The sequence below is a fragment of the Macadamia integrifolia genome, chromosome 12 (genome assembly GCF_013358625.1).
Source record: "Macadamia integrifolia cultivar HAES 741 chromosome 12, SCU_Mint_v3, whole genome shotgun sequence".
Taxonomy (NCBI): Eukaryota; Viridiplantae; Streptophyta; class Magnoliopsida; order Proteales; family Proteaceae; genus Macadamia; species Macadamia integrifolia.
The window spans coordinates 31613965-31629598 of record NC_056568.1 but is presented as its reverse complement, the minus strand read 5'-3'; the positions used below and the strand labels follow the sequence as shown (position 1 = coordinate 31629598).

Genomic DNA, 15634 nt, shown 5'->3' with positions numbered 1-15634 from the left:
CCCTTTTAGATTTTTCTTTCTTTTGGAAACCGCTTGGGTATTTGATATTTGAGTGACGTGAGTAGTTGTAGCTTATTCTATCTCTTCTTTTGGGATTCCCCTTCTCTCTCTCTCTCTCTTTCTTCCAGAGCTTTTAATTCATTCCTTCCTTCCTGTCTGCTCTGTTCCTCTCGACATTATCAAATCGTTAATTCAAATTCTATTCGAATCCTTGAGAAGGGGGGAAAAGCAGGTATAGTTATGGTCGTGTCCCTGGTGGGATCGGAGCGGATCAATTGGGATCTTCATCATCATGTTCTTGGCCATCTTCTCGAAGAGTAATGGAAGGAGAAAGGCGGTATGAGGGTCTGGTCTATTCTCAATCTCACTGGGATCTCATGAATTGTGGTTTATTGGTGACTGGATTCTATTGCTGGGGTTGGGAATTCTTGACTGCTCTCCTCCTTTTCTATTCTCCTTCCTCCTAATCATCTTTCGCCTTTCATCTCTCTCTCTCTCTCTGTTGTGTTCTTGCTTGTAGTAGCTCTTTCGTCTTTTTTTTTTTGGGTTTTCTGTTATTTTGAAATTGGAATTTCGGGAATAAGAGAAGATGGCGCAGAGATGCGTGCCGGCACCGTTCCTGACGAAGACGTATCAGTTGGTGGAGGATTCCGGCACCGACCACGTCATCTCATGGAACGACACCGGCACTACCTTCATCGTCTGGAAGCCTGCTGATTTCGCTAAGGATTTGCTCCCTAAGTATTTCAAGCACAACAACTTCTCCAGCTTCGTTCGTCAACTAAACACTTACGTACGTATCCAATTCTCCCCCCCCCCCTCTCTCTCTCTCTCTCTCTCTCACTCTCTCTCATAACCTGCCGCCGTCGTCCTCGGACGGATTGACGACTTTCCGTGATAGAAAAATGAGAGTTTTTATCCCGCCAAGAGGTCTTGCCCTTCGAGAGGTAGGGACGTGGGGTTCTCGAGTCCGGATCCTCTGCAACGTGCATCTAATGGCGGGGAGGATTTAGGCACACATTCCAACACATTGGGGTGCAGTCATATCCTCCCACCCACTTAGATGCAGCGTTTGAATAGAGAAGATCCAATTTGGGGTCTCAATCCTTTGGTCGCATAAAATCATCTTTTGCACTGATCTTGAGGTGCGTGATAGATGTTATCAGTCATTCAATATTCATCATATCACCGCATTCAATGCAGAGAATAATCATTATTTTATCTCACAATTTTGTTAACTACATAAAAAATTAGAATAATTCTATATTAAAAATTATGTTCGTTGCTTAAAATATGATCTTGGGTTTGTCACCTAATGATTTAAGCTTTTAGGTTGAATAATTCAATAAGATATCAAAATCATCAGATTTATTATGATAGTAATACAATCGTATAGTTTGAAAATTTGAACATCTTTATAGATAATTTAATATTTATAATATTCGAATATATTGATTGTATGTCACGCCATTGAAGCATATTGGTTCAAATTTAGACTTCTAAAATTGTTAGGCTAACCATTGGCTTCTTAAGGAGAGAATAGAGAATTAGAGACTCATTCTTGGTGGTGTGAGTCAAAAGTCTTGGGTTTGGAAACTTGAATAGAAGGTCATCACCGGAATTAATCACACACAAATCAAGTAATGGGAAAAGGCTTTAATTATAATTAAGATAAGTAGTAAGAAACTTTCTTTGAAAGCTTGAAATATGAAGACTTCAACTTAAAAATACTAAGGAAAAGGACCCTCATAATGATGATACTCTTTAAACTATAAAAAGATAAAAATATAATTATGATACTCTTTCTACTCAATTGTTATTTATTTATTTTCATTAATCCATGTTGGTCTTTTTGGAATCATCTCCCCTACATGTAGCCACTACTCCCAATCCATCTCACACCATCCTTGGGACTATCACACCCCAAAGGTGGTTCTCACACTCTATGGACAGAGTGAGATGGGATGGGTTGGTTAATTGCAAGGGGGGGATCTTGACTCGTCTTTAGATCATACTGTAAAACATACACTCTGTTGTCATTTTTTTTTTTCATTAATTATGTGGGTCTTTTGTATAAATATATCTATAATGGTGATATATGAATAGGGGTTCAGAAAGATAGTGCCTGAGAGATGGGAATTCGTGAATGAGTTTTTCAAGAGAGGAGAGAAAGAGCTCCTTTGCGAAATCAACCGTCGAAAGCCGGTCCCCACACCGATCCACGTTGGAAAGTCCAATGCCAATGGCAATAGTGGAGGAGGAATCTCGTCCCAGACAAATTCAGGTGAGGACATGGGGTCCACGTCGACCTTACCTCCTGGGTCAAGGAACCAGGCATCAGACGAGAACGAGAAGCTGAGGAAAGACAACCAGAAGCTGAGCGCTGAGCTTGCCCAGACGAAGCAACAATGCGAGGAGTTGATGACTTTCCTATCACGCTACCTCAAGGTAGGACCCGAGCAGATCAACCGCATCATGTCGCAAGGGAACCTTGGGCCCAGCGGTGATCCATCGGTCGAGATCTTCCATGATGGTGACAATAATGATGATGATGAAAATGTAGGAGGAGAAGAAGAAGGAGAGGAGGTGAAACTGTTTGGTGTGTGTTTGAGGACAAAAGGTGAAGGAGGGATCAATAAGAGGCACCGTGGTCCAGAAGCGTGGGCCGTGGATGTGGGTGGGCCACCACCTATGAAGGAGATGAAGGTGGCAAGGGATTTTGAGGTGCCTTGGATGAAGATTTCTTCTTCACCAGCCGAGATCAGCAAGGTCTGCAACTGAGACTGAGTGGTGCTGGTGCTGGTGCTGGCGCTGGTGCTGCAGGCAAATGGGTGGTGCGTTGTACCGTAAGGCCAAGCACACACACCCTGCACTGTACATTTGATAGGGAAGCAGGTTTTGAAAAGGTTAGTGTTTCGTTTAAATATTCCAAGGATGATAAGAAGTCTTAGGAGACTTACGTGGGTTTTTCTGGTCTTATCTTTAAAGTCTTTGAATTAGTTGGTGACGATGGTAAAGTAGAGTCAGGGAGACCCAAAAAGCAAAAAGGAGTTTCTATCGATCCACTCTCAGCCGCGTCTGTTCATTGTTTCTTCTAATAGAAAAGTATATATAGATCTTCCTAGCTAGTTCATATACTGTTTTTTTTTTTTTTTTTCCAGTCAATATTATGGGGGAATTGGTAATGATAATGTAAAGGATCTTGATGAGGAATCTCTCTCTCTCTCTCTCTCTCTCTCTCTCTCTCTCTCTCTATGTACTTGCACTTTCCTTCTTGTTATTTTTACTATGTATTAATCATCACTGGAATATATGAATGGCTTAAATATTTTGTTGGTGTATATCATCTCTTAAGTTACCAATGCAAGTGAGTGGCGCATAGATCCTCACCTATCTCTATTAAATTTTTGTATGGTGTGCTAAATGCTGACTTTAATTTTCATTAGTTGAGGACCAAACATTGTCCCAATCAGTACTATTGTAGAAATAAAGAATATGTTGTTTTATTTCTTTTATGTGTATTGGAAGTTTGGAACAACGGAAGTGGCTGCCAAGATAAAAAAGGGTAGAAAAATGAGAACTTAAAACGATGTGAAGAAAAATGAAAATTGAAAATAAATAATCATACAATTCAAAATGATTTATTTGCTTCAACAAGATTGTTTACATCCCCGGTAAAAGGTGTTCTGCTTTGTATCATCAATGGAAAATAGGGTCAGAGTCACTTGTCATCACACCTCTCTCAAATTGATTACAGAGAAAGAGCACTCGTTACAAATTTATAGCAAAATCTTACATAGATAGGTTACCAAAATATCCATACAGTACTAAAAAAAATTCCTCTCACCAAATGAAAGCAAAGAGAAAGAAGATTAGATGTATCAAAAAGAGGTAATTAATTTCATTGATGATCAACCAAATGAATAACCATCGGACGTGATTTACAAAAAGGAGAATCTAGAACACCTAATTAGGGACTTAGACCTAAACATGGTAATGTCTTCAGTGTGCATCCTCTAGGCCTACTATGATCTCTTATAGACCTTTCGAAATCAACCTACAAATGCAAGCAATGAAATACAAAACATCATACCAGCCCTTAACAAATATTGAACATCACATTTATTGCTAAATTGGAAATATAGTCTTAAACAACTCTCTATACTAGTTCCATGCATCATAATTATTGCTGCCTTCACACTGCTTGGATATATGGCATTAATAAGCTGGAAAAAATTAGTTTAAAGTGATGAAAGGAGAGCGGATCAGGTTCACGTACAAAACGTCCCTGATCCATGGATTTAGAATCATGTCTCTCTTCATTTAATAGATTCTAAATCCACGGACTAGGGACTTACGAGAACATTCTCATGCGTGAACCTGATCCGTTCACTGATGAAAGGGTTTGGTGAGAGTCGAATCATCCCCGCTAAACCACAACAAATAATGTGTTTGAAAAACAAAGTAGAAATTTGAAATCTTTGTTTCGTTTATTGACTTATTCAAAAACAAAGAAAGAAGCAACCAAACAATATTTTTCCCTGTAAAAATCTTATGAAAGGACTGGTTGATTTATTTTCTTTCTTGTTGGCAAGTCATGACTCATCTTAAAGTTGAGAATTATACAGATCGATCCCTATCACACGTAGACGTTGGTTGGGTCTTATATCTTAAGCATGCAACATGGAGTCTTATCACTGTGGGGACGTTGGAAATGAAATCCACATTAGCAATTAGAGAAAGAATTCAGATAATTAGGGGGACAATCAGTTTCCAAGTTTGAAAAAAAGATGTTTACGTCTGATGAACGCAGCAGGTAAAAATTAGTAATTAATCTAATTGTATTATTATTGTTTCTACATAAAAGAAATTTATTGTATTATTATTGTTTAGGTACTTGCAAATTGCAATGCATGCCCATTTGGCCAGTCATCCTATTATATAGTATATTGCAGTCACAGTCCTCTCTCTCTCCCCAGGAGTACTGAAAGAGAGAGAGGACTAGAGAGGGGGTGATGGTGATGGTTTGAGGAACCGGATTGAATCAGTTTGATCGAATTGGTTGAATCAGATTGATATTGGTCTTGACTGATCTTGATTCTTAGTTGATTTTGTACTAATACATTAGTATGGACAAAGGATAAAATAGTAAAAAAATGGTTTTTAATTGAAACAAGGGGTATATCTGTCCGATCTAGGTCAGGATCAGATTGATATCAACGTTGACCAATCTCGACCCTAATATTGTCTTCTCAAAACTTGATGGGGAAGATAGGGGTGATAGGATTACTATGATAGAGGCATAATTTGAGTATGTCAGATTATCAAAGGAGGAGTGGTGGAACTTTGCTTTTCTTAGAGAATCAAAAAAGAACTTCAAAGTAGGGGACTTAGAGTAAATATAGGGTGATTATGAGGAGTAATAGTAATTGCCCCATATTACTTGTTTGCAAGTATTTGGCACGGAAAGAATTTGGACCATTGAGATACCCTCTAGTCTCTTTTCTTTCTCTTCTTTCCTTGAGTAATTTGCTTTAGAAGTGTGTTTGTTTGAAAAAAAAAGTGAAAAAATAAAAAAGAAACAACTATGAAATAAAATTGTAGGAAAAGCATTGCTTATAGGTGGACCATGGATATCTAGAGACAAAGTAGGGAGAGAAAACCAAAAAGGAAGGTATAAACAACCCTCCGTCAAATATAGGAGGTAAAATATTCGGTTTCAGACTTTCTATGATTTATTGCTCTAAGCCACTGATAATTTACTTAGTCAATGGATCAAAAGATTATCTTAATAAAATTTTTGAAATCTTAAAAATAAATTAAACAAATTTCATCATTCCCAAGGTGGCTTCAAAATTGAAAGAATATTCTTTCCTTCATAGCTTCTTTTCTTTTCCTTTTGACAAACAAAGAACTAGAAAAATAAAATATTTCTTGTCCATTTGTTTTTGTCAAATAGTAAGAAAAAATTATCCCAAACACACGGCATCATCTGTTTTCTCACACTCTCTCTCTCTCTCCACCTTGACATATTAACCAGTATATAAATCGTGACCTACCTATTTCCTACTGCACTCCCATTGGTTAGGTGTGAGGATTCCATCCCCGCTACCAACATGATAGTTCCTTGTCAGCTAAATAAATTAAGAGAGAGGGCTCCTTAAAAGGCATTGTAGCCCCTTTATTCCAACACAGGGGCCAAGGGAATGCACAGGAAAACATCAATAGAAATGAGATTACATGAATTCCACCTTCATGAGAGACAGGGTGAGCATTTTGCCTTACTTTATATCTAGATATAAAAGTCACTCTGCCTTTTAAGCTTATTTTTCTCATAAAATAATAAACATGGTCTAAGTCTTATTCCATTCTAAGATTCCTCCGTGAGAAAAAAAAAAAAAAAATACCCATGCACTGAACGAGGATTTTGCTTAGGGTGTGTTTGGCGAGTGGCAGTATTGTCATTTGCCACTGGGCGAGACTATAGGGTCTTCATTACGTCTTTATCACTCTCAACTTTTGGACGTTCCCTTGTTTTTTATTCTTCCAAAATTCTTATGCTTTAGTTTTAACTTACCCATCAATCAATAGTGGAATCCTTGATACATAGGTCTAGATTCAATGAACTGCCTCCCTCAGTCCACCCTCACTTAATGAGGACCATCCCATACATCCAAGTGACACTGTTCCTTTTAATGGACTCAAAATAAAACCCTATTTCTCAAACTTATTCAAGGAAGTTAGTTTAGACTTCAAGTATTGTTCTTGTCATTGTCTTAGTTGTCAATGATGGGTTTTGTTTGTTCCATTAATAAAACTTTATAACGGAGGAATTAGTCCTCAACAATTTGAGATTTGTAGCTTATGATCCGTTTCTTTGAGGAGAATGAATTGAGTCGTTGCCTAACTTATCTAAAACCTATGAACATAATTCAAAATATGACTCCAATGGAAGTATAATCAACCACAAGAATAAGTATTTGTCAAATGGAGCAAGGAAGGTGTTAGACACCTCAATCCACTTGGCTAAATAGGTCTTCCTAGTTATTTGATGTTTTTATTAAATAATAATAAAGGAAAAAGAACCTCGCCAATATAATGCAAGAAATACCCAGACTGTGCAAGGTGTGAAAAAGACGATACTGCCCCCTGACATGCTTTGAATATGCTCCTGCATACACTCCGATTGACCCACTGGTCTAGTGTTTCCTACTCCAGACTAATAGGTTCTCTTGCCCAAATAAATGTTTCCTACTCCAAACCAACATATGCAGTATCTAATAGATAATAAAATAAAATAAAAAAATCAAAATAAGAAGAGAGATGGAGATGTACCTTGAAGCATGCCCTACAAAACAAGGGTTAGTGATCATAATATCATAGCATGAAATTTAATCTAAACTATTGTTACTAGAAAAAGAAAACTATAAGCAAAAAGTATACAAACATTTATAGCTAGAAACGTCATTCTATGAAAAATGACCCAAACATGATTAAAGAAGAGAAAATTAACAAAAAAATATTCTCACGTGATTAACATAAAAATTGCAAAACGTACAGAAGATTAAAAAAAAAAATTATTTAGAAATCCATGCACAAAACAACCTAAATTTTTAGACTGCAGACATGCATGAAACAATGCATACGAATGCAAAACAAAATCTATAAAGCATTAAAGACATGCAAGACTCTTGCCTTATGTTAAAAACATAGTAACAAATCTATCCTATTGGTTAGGGATAAAAAAAAAAAAAAATGCAATACAAATAAAATAACTTATGCAATGCTACAAAGATATTTCTGAAAACATACAAACACTAACAAGAAAATTTGAATAAAATATAAAAACATGTGGGAAAAATCTCTTAAAAAAAATTATTTAAGGGATATAGTGGTATGAAATTAAAATCAAGAATCTACGGCATATAGCCACTGTCCGGTTTGAGAACAGTGATGACATACCTTCACTACGAAAGGTATAACTTGTTGAAACTCAATCAAATTGAACAAAAAAAAAAGTGAGATGAAAGTAGAAAAAAAGGGAAACAAAACAAAACAAAATAATAATAAGACCCGGAGGAAGAGAACAACTCAAGTTAGAATGCCGGAAACTTACTACAACAAATAGAGATTTATGTGTCTCTGCAACTTAGGGTTTCTTCCACACTCCAAAAGTTCAAAGTCCTTTAAGCCCTTGGGTACTAGTCTTTTATTATTTTGAGAAGGCTTACTTGCTCTCTTAGCCTTATCCCTGTCAAAACATTTTTATTTTGTATGAGATATTGATGAATTTGTGATTAATGGTGTTAAACAAATGCAGCCTAAATGATCTCTCCTTGATTTAACGGCTTGAGCCCATGGACAGCCTGATTAACGAGCAGGTTTTTATTGGGTTGTGCCTGATTATTAGATGGGCTTTTGAAAAACTCCAAATAACCCAACAAGGGTAAATTGGTAAATTCTCATATGATCTTTACTAAATTTTTTTTTTTCTTTTCATTTTTCCTTTTCCTCTGCCCTTTCCGGGGCAATCTCTGATTAGGACTGGCGTTAGCCATGAGATCATCTAAAACCGGACATCAAAGCCTAAACAGGTGAAACAAATATCAATCAAACTCTCCTCAGCTGCCACGACCTTATACAAAGTTTGAGGTACTTTGAGAGGAAAAAAGTCGGAATTGGGGGCTGGAATTTCAGACATAAGCTCAAGATATCAAAGAAGTATCCATGGCTAATGCTGTATCTTACAGCTGATATACACCCATTCATTTACAGGGTTAATATAGAGAGTCACATATGTATACATATAGGTATCTATACAGATATACCCATATTTAATAATAACAAAAATCAAAATGGATATGAACTGTGTACGAAATACATATATTGTGGGGTTATCTTAAGCTTTCGTTCTTTGCAAATGCTCTATTTACTGTTTTTAAACTTGTCCACTGTTTTCCTTTGAGTTTCTCAGTATTACCTTCGGACATACCTGTGGAAATTGCTTATTGAAATGTACCTTAAACAATTTGAGAGTTGTTTTATCTTGAAGGTGATGACATACGGCCAACCCCGATTGCATATTAATATATGGGGCGTTCAAATACCTTAAGGAGAATATTTATATATACGACTCAATTCTATTTAAGTGGGACAATTTATGCTACTGTTTCAGAGGATCAATTGAACAAGTAAATCATCTTCCACTTGTAATTATATTTCCATTAATATAATTGTTTTGTCAAAATCTTATACCTGGTCTTTGTTACTTACAAACCATCCATTTTTCCATTCGGAAAATGACCATATTTCATTTCAGGGGTCCCCTGAATTTAGGTTTATCTTACTAGCCCCGGTAATGAGATATTTAAGTTGCTGATAACTACAGAACTGGTCAAGCACATGACCTACAGATCACTCTCATTACACTTTTAGTGTCTGACTGGATCTATATCAAAGTACTTCTCAGTCGAGTCAAGAGTCAAGAGTCAAGACACGCAGATGAGCCCTTCATCAGATATGTATCATGTAGTGTATATGGATTCTCAACTTCTCTCCTTGAGGGAGGGTTCACACAAGAGCTTCAAAAGACAATATTTTACTATCTTTGTAGGTTTTTTTTTTTTGTGGGGGGAGGGAGGGGTGTTGGGCGGGGGTGGGGGAGTTGCTGCCCGTTTTACATCAATAAATACTTTTTACTTCAATCAAGTTGACCTGATTGTTAAAGCAGAAAAAAACAGAATGCAGACTTACCTGTTCTGTTCTTTCAACTAGGTCGCTGAAGTGATTCAGCATTCAATTCTTGATATTGACATGTAATAATCAAAGTTAACTAATGATTCCCCTCTCTTACAGCTTCCAGAATCACCCAATTTCAAGGTCAAAATTTCTCTGGATATGAAGCAAGGGAGAGGCCCAAAGAGCCAATTCTCCCTCATAGACATTGGCAGCTGCTGGAAGAATAGTGGTGCTCCCTGTGATGGAGATGTGCTCACAGATGTTACCAGATACAGTGAAATGTCATCAACCCTAAAACACCAGCTTGGTGCAGACCCACAAGTTTGGTCAATTGTCCACCATTCCATATCACCTCAGAGGACAAAAAGATTTACAGGAATGACACTGCAAACTTCCCATATGCAGCTTATCACTACTATTGCGCTCCTGAGAATGCTCTTCACTTGGAGCAGCTTGTCAGTCTCTGTGATCCTTACAGCAATCCTTAGGCACAAGAACTGGTACAAATACTTCCTCACCCAATATGGGCAGCATATGGGTATCCAACCAAACCCAGGGAAGGGTGGGTTGGGGATCCCAGGACTTGGGAGCTCGATGTCGGAGGACTTTCCAGCAGACTCTACTTCTATCAGGTCAGTAGTTGGAACACCCCAAACAAACCCACTACCCCCCACCCACCCACCCCCCCACCCCCCCCAAAAAAAAAAAATTGTATCTTAAATTTATCTATCATACTTCCTTTGCAGGATCAGGTACCCCTCCTGCTAGAAGAATATGGACTTCAATGGATGTGGGAACAGAAATATATGTGAGTGACAAAGATGAGACGGCTGAGTGTGTTCTCAGCGACTTCAATGTTCTCCTTGCATCTGCAGCATCATAATCCACGTTTCATGTATTTTCCAGATGTAATGGAGCTTTCACTAAGGTCCAGAAGAGGGGCACAAGAACCCATCTTTCTATGCTGTATTTAAAGTTCAAACAGAAAATTGCTACATACAGTTACCTGATAAAAGTTTGGAGATTAAGAAGCTAAAAAACCCAAAGGGTTGGCTTCTTCATCCTTGAGGATTGTCGTCATCATATAAGTGACATTATGCTATTCCAAATATGAGGAAGACAAGAACCTAATGAATCAATTTTGAATTTTTATATTTGTAATTGCACATATTTCACTTCTTAAGATTTGGACAGTTACAACCACATCCTTTAAGTTTTTCAAAAGAATGGAAGTTTGCATTTACTTGCACAATGATTCCTGCCAAAGCTGGTCACAGGGCAACCAGGGGGAGGCTGTAGGACCTCTTCATTATACTTGACAGATATAAGGCAGAGTCCCTGTGGAGGGGCAGAAAAGGTATAATTTGCAAGTTCTTTCCGATCTCTAGTAACCAAAATTTTCGGGACAATATCAGGAGGAACTGCCTCCTTTCCAATTTGAAGCAGCAAAGCAACCTATAGGGGAAAAAAAGAAGGCTTTCAGTTTTTCCATGTTCTGAACTTGAAGCTTTGACCTATTGTAGCAAAAAAAGAATACAAAAGATCAAAATAACCCACCGCTGCAAAATGAATCACCACTGAGTTAATCTGGTCATAATTAAAGGAAGACATATCGATGCAACAAGAATAACAACAATGAAGAAAAAAGGAGGGAAGGAAACAACATTGAGCTCTAGGGAAGATGTTAAAGAGAAGAGAATAAAGATTGTGTACCATGTTCCGCACTTGTCTATATAAGAAACCAGAGCCTTCAACCTCAAGTTGCAAAAGAGCTCCCTAGACAATAAATCAAGCATCGATTCAATAACCTATAGGCTATTCCATCCAAAAGAAGAAAAAAAATCAGATGTCGAGACCATGAGATTGTCACTATTATTATCTAATATAATTAAGGTACATCATTCTTAGTGAGGGTATGAATTCAAACATCCAGTATTCAATCATCTTCTAGGAACAGGACTGAGCAAAGCTCATCAACTGGCTGCATTGAATAATATTAGTCGACACAATTCGATTATATGGTCCCATCAAAGATAGCATTTCAACTTCAAACAACCAAGGTTAAGTATATAAACCAACTGGTGCCTCTTGCCTGATCACTGAAGACCCAACATGGTGCAGCAAGGACCCATGCTAAACTAATAATATTGCACGGGTTAAACAATTACCTTTTCAACAACATCAAAACGGAAAATTTGCTTCACAGGATCTGGCAATCGATCATTGCGCGATGCATTAGCGAAAGCAGAGAAGTCATGCTTTCCAATGAAATACTTCGCAGCCTCCCTCATGACAATGGTGTTCAGTCTATAAGTACTATGATATGCATAGAATCTCTGGAATGGGTCCATAATGGTGTCATTATATATCTTATAGTGATAGACCTTACTCTTCGCCGAAAATCGAGCATGGAAATCAGGTAGTGCTGGACTAATCTCTCTAACTCGGATATCAAAAGGAAGAAGACCATTAAGCGCTGCATGAATGCTCTCCAAACTGTTATAGTTGAAAGGAGTTACAAAGTGTGCCACCTGAAATCTTAATAAATCATATGTTTGTTCATTACATACATCGCTTAGGACTAGAAACAAGTATGGCTAAATAGAGTTGATTGGAGAAAAAGTATCCCTCTAGCCAATCCCATTTAGTAGGGATAAGTCTGAGTTGAGTTGTATATGTTTGTTTATTGAGAGATGCTTGTTCCAGTCTTCAGAAGGATTTTACCAGAAAAAAATGTCTTCAGAAGGTTGAGAAAGTCAGACCTGACCCCAGGCATGAACTCCAGTGTCTGTCCTACTTGCACCAACCAATCCTAGCTCCTTCCTTTCTAGCTTTGTTATCTGAGTTAGAGCTCTTTCCACAAGGCACTGTACAGTTGGTGATGACTGCTGATATTGCCAGCCTGAAATACAAGAATAACATTAGCAATCAAATAATAAAAATCACAAAAGACATCTTTGGAACCAGGACAACACAAGACCAGCTTTAACAACAGTAAGCAGAAATCCAGTTGGGCTCTGTAGGAAATCTTAGCTTTTGAATGTTGTTTGTGCATGTCCTCTATTAGTTAATCAGAGATCAACATGTGGTAAAAAAATTAGCTAAAAACAAACATTGTACATCTCTTTGCATATGAGATACTGAGATACTAATGTTTCATTTTATTTTTATGTTTTACCTTGAACAATTGTACATCTCTTGCATAAGAGATACTGAGATACTAATGTTTCATTTTAGTTTTATGTTATACCTTGACATGATCCAAACCATGTATCATTCTTGTCCATAATCTCCTTCACCTATTTTCCTTAACTTGCTTTACTTAATGCAATTTAGTAGCTAAATACGTTTATACATGTATCCTTGCCCTTTCTTTCACTTATTGACCTGCTCTAACCCAATATAACACATTACATTCAAGATAAATAAACAAGAGCATGGGAGAAAAAGAACAAGAAAAAGGATGAAGAAAGAAAAAACCCTCATAATCAGGGATCCTTTCACCTTTAAATAAGAACTTGGAACATAATGTTTTGGAAGAAAGATGATCCATCAAAGAACATATCTGTGTCCTATTTCTGGATTCAGGAGATTGCTCTATCGGATATTGCATGTCCATTGTGGAGAACTGGCACACTTGTGTTTGCATGTCCATGATTACAGATCGATTAATAGAGGAATCCACCCAGTACTAGTAGAAAGGGAAATTGCAATTAAAAAAGGAAAAAAAGGGGATAAGTCATGTAGGTATTCTTGTAGAAACGCAACCCTAAAACGATGAAGAAGATAATGGAAAAGCAAAACAAATAATGCACATGGATTTTACGAGGTTCGGCAAGGTTGCCTACGTCCCCGGTGAGATGAGATCATGCTTCACTATCAATGGAGAATAGAGTTACAACGCTCGTCCTCACACCTCTCAGTATTGCTTGCATTACAGAGAAAGAAACCCTCGCTACAAATATATCGCGAAAAAAAAACCCTAATCCGGAAAGTACACAATTGCCCTCAAATAAAACAAAGCCGAACGGACCTGACCGAGGGTCCCTCCTTCGGTTGGGAGTTCGGCCAAAGCCGAACGGACCTGACCGAGGGTCCCTCCTTCGGTTGGGAGTTCGGCCAAAGCCGAACGGACCTGGCCGAACGGACCTGACCGAAGGTCCCTCCTTCGGTTGGGAGTTCGGCCAAAGCCGAACGGACCTGACCGAAGGTCCCTCCTTCGGTTGGGAGTTCGGCCAAAGCCGAACGGACCTGACCGAAGGTCCCTCCTTCGGTAGGGAGTTCGGCCAAAGCCGAACGGACCTGACCGAAGGTCCCTCCTTCGGTAGGGAGTTCGGCCAAAGCCGAACGGACCTGACCGAGGGTCCCTCCTTCGGTTGGGAGTTCGGCCAAAGCCGAACGGACCTGACCGAGTGTCCGTCCCTCGGCAGGGGGCTTGGCAAAGCCGAACAGACCTGACCGAGGGTCTGTCCTTCGGTTGGGAGCTCGGCCAGAGACGAACGAAACTGGCCAAAGGTCCCTCCCTCGGCAGGGGGCTCGGTAGAGCCGAATGGTGCTGACCGATCGGCAGGGGGCTCAGCAAAGTCGATCCGAAGCGGTCAAAGGTCTCTCTCGGTCGTTCGACCCCAAACCTTGGACACTGGTAATGCCAAGGCCGAAGGAACAAGTCAACCAAAGAAGATGGTTACTCCCACAGGAAGAAGCTCCTAGTGGAAGTAAGGGGGCTCCTGATATAGCCAAAATAACCCCTCGGTGGGGGCCATGACACGTGTCGCCTCTGAGACACGTGTCCACCGCCAGACGAAGGGTCCAAGAGACCACTCACACTCGAGCACGCGCAATCACCGAGGCACGCCCGCAGAATCATGCGGGATCACGTCGTCTGCATGGGGGGGATATTCCCCCCAGAAGGTTGGACGTATTCGAGTAGGACTCTAAGAAGGCCGAAGGGGGAAAAACCCTAAGGCCAAAGAGCTATATAAGAAGGCACGGAAGAAAGGGGAAGGGAAGCTCTAACACCCTCACCATTACTCCCTTATTGAACTGTGCGGCCGACCCTGACTTGAGCGTCGGAGGACTAACCCCGGACAAAGTTCCGGGCCTCCGTCGTCTGTGTTTGTGTAGGTTGGACTAGCGGGGTTTTTGGCAGCAACATATACGTATAGATATCTATACAAATATATCCATATTTAATAGTAACAAAAATCAAAATGTATATGGACTGTGTACGAAATACATATATTGTGGGGTTGTCTTAAGCTTTCGTTCTTGCAAATGCTCTATTTACTGTTTTTAAACTCGTCCACTGTTTTCCTTTGAGTTTCTCAGTATTACCTTCGGACATACCTATGGAAATTGCTCATTGAAATGCATTTTAAGCAATTTGAGAGTTGTTTTATCTTGGAGGTGATGACGTACGACCAACCCGGTTGCATATTAATATACGGGACGTTCAAATACCTTAAGGAGAATATTTATATATACGACTCAACTCTATTTAAGTGGGACGATTTATGCTACTGTTTCAGAGGATCAATTGAACAAGTAAATCATCTTCCACTTGTAATTATGTTTCCATTAATATAATTGTTTTGTCAAAATCTTATACCTGGTCTTTGTTACTTACAAACCATCCATTTTTCCATTCGGAAAATGACCATATTTCATTTCAGGGGTCCCCTGAATTTATGTTTATCTTACTAGCCCGGTAATGAGATATTTAAGTTGCTGATAACTACAGAACTGGTCAAGCACATGACCTACAGATCACTCTCATTACACTTTTAGTGTCTGACTGGATCTATATCAAAGTACTTCTCAGTCGAGTCAAGAGTCAAGAGTCAAGACACGCAGATGAGCCCTTCATCAGATATGTATCATGTAGTGTATATGGATT

General features: G+C 38.9%; 3 protein-coding genes across 3 annotated transcripts; 2 read left to right on the top strand and 1 right to left on the bottom strand.

Moving 5' to 3' along the window:
• The first annotated feature begins 57 nt into the window (after positions 1–57).
• On the top strand, positions 58–3331 carry LOC122057611 (heat shock factor protein HSF24-like). The gene is made up of 2 exons (XM_042619772.1): positions 58–793; positions 2107–3331. The coding sequence occupies exons 1-2, from the start codon at positions 590–592 to the stop codon at positions 2779–2781; spliced, it is 879 nt and encodes a 292-aa protein (XP_042475706.1). The 5' UTR covers positions 58–589; the 3' UTR covers positions 2782–3331.
• Positions 3332–9897: 6566 nt separating this feature from the next.
• LOC122056938 lies at positions 9898–10621 on the top strand. The gene is made up of 2 exons (XM_042618903.1): positions 9898–10300; positions 10485–10621. The coding sequence occupies exons 1-2, from the start codon at positions 9898–9900 to the stop codon at positions 10619–10621; spliced, it is 540 nt and encodes a 179-aa protein (XP_042474837.1).
• Positions 10622–10832: 211 nt separating this feature from the next.
• On the bottom strand, positions 10833–12656 carry LOC122057461 (tRNA pseudouridine synthase A 1-like; the record flags this gene model as incomplete). The annotated part of the gene is made up of 4 exons (XM_042619570.1): positions 10833–11193; positions 11452–11514; positions 11907–12269; positions 12501–12656. Coding segments are annotated over 4 exons (819 nt in total), but the record flags the coding sequence as incomplete, so codon positions are not given.
• Positions 12657–15634: the final 2978 nt, after the last annotated feature.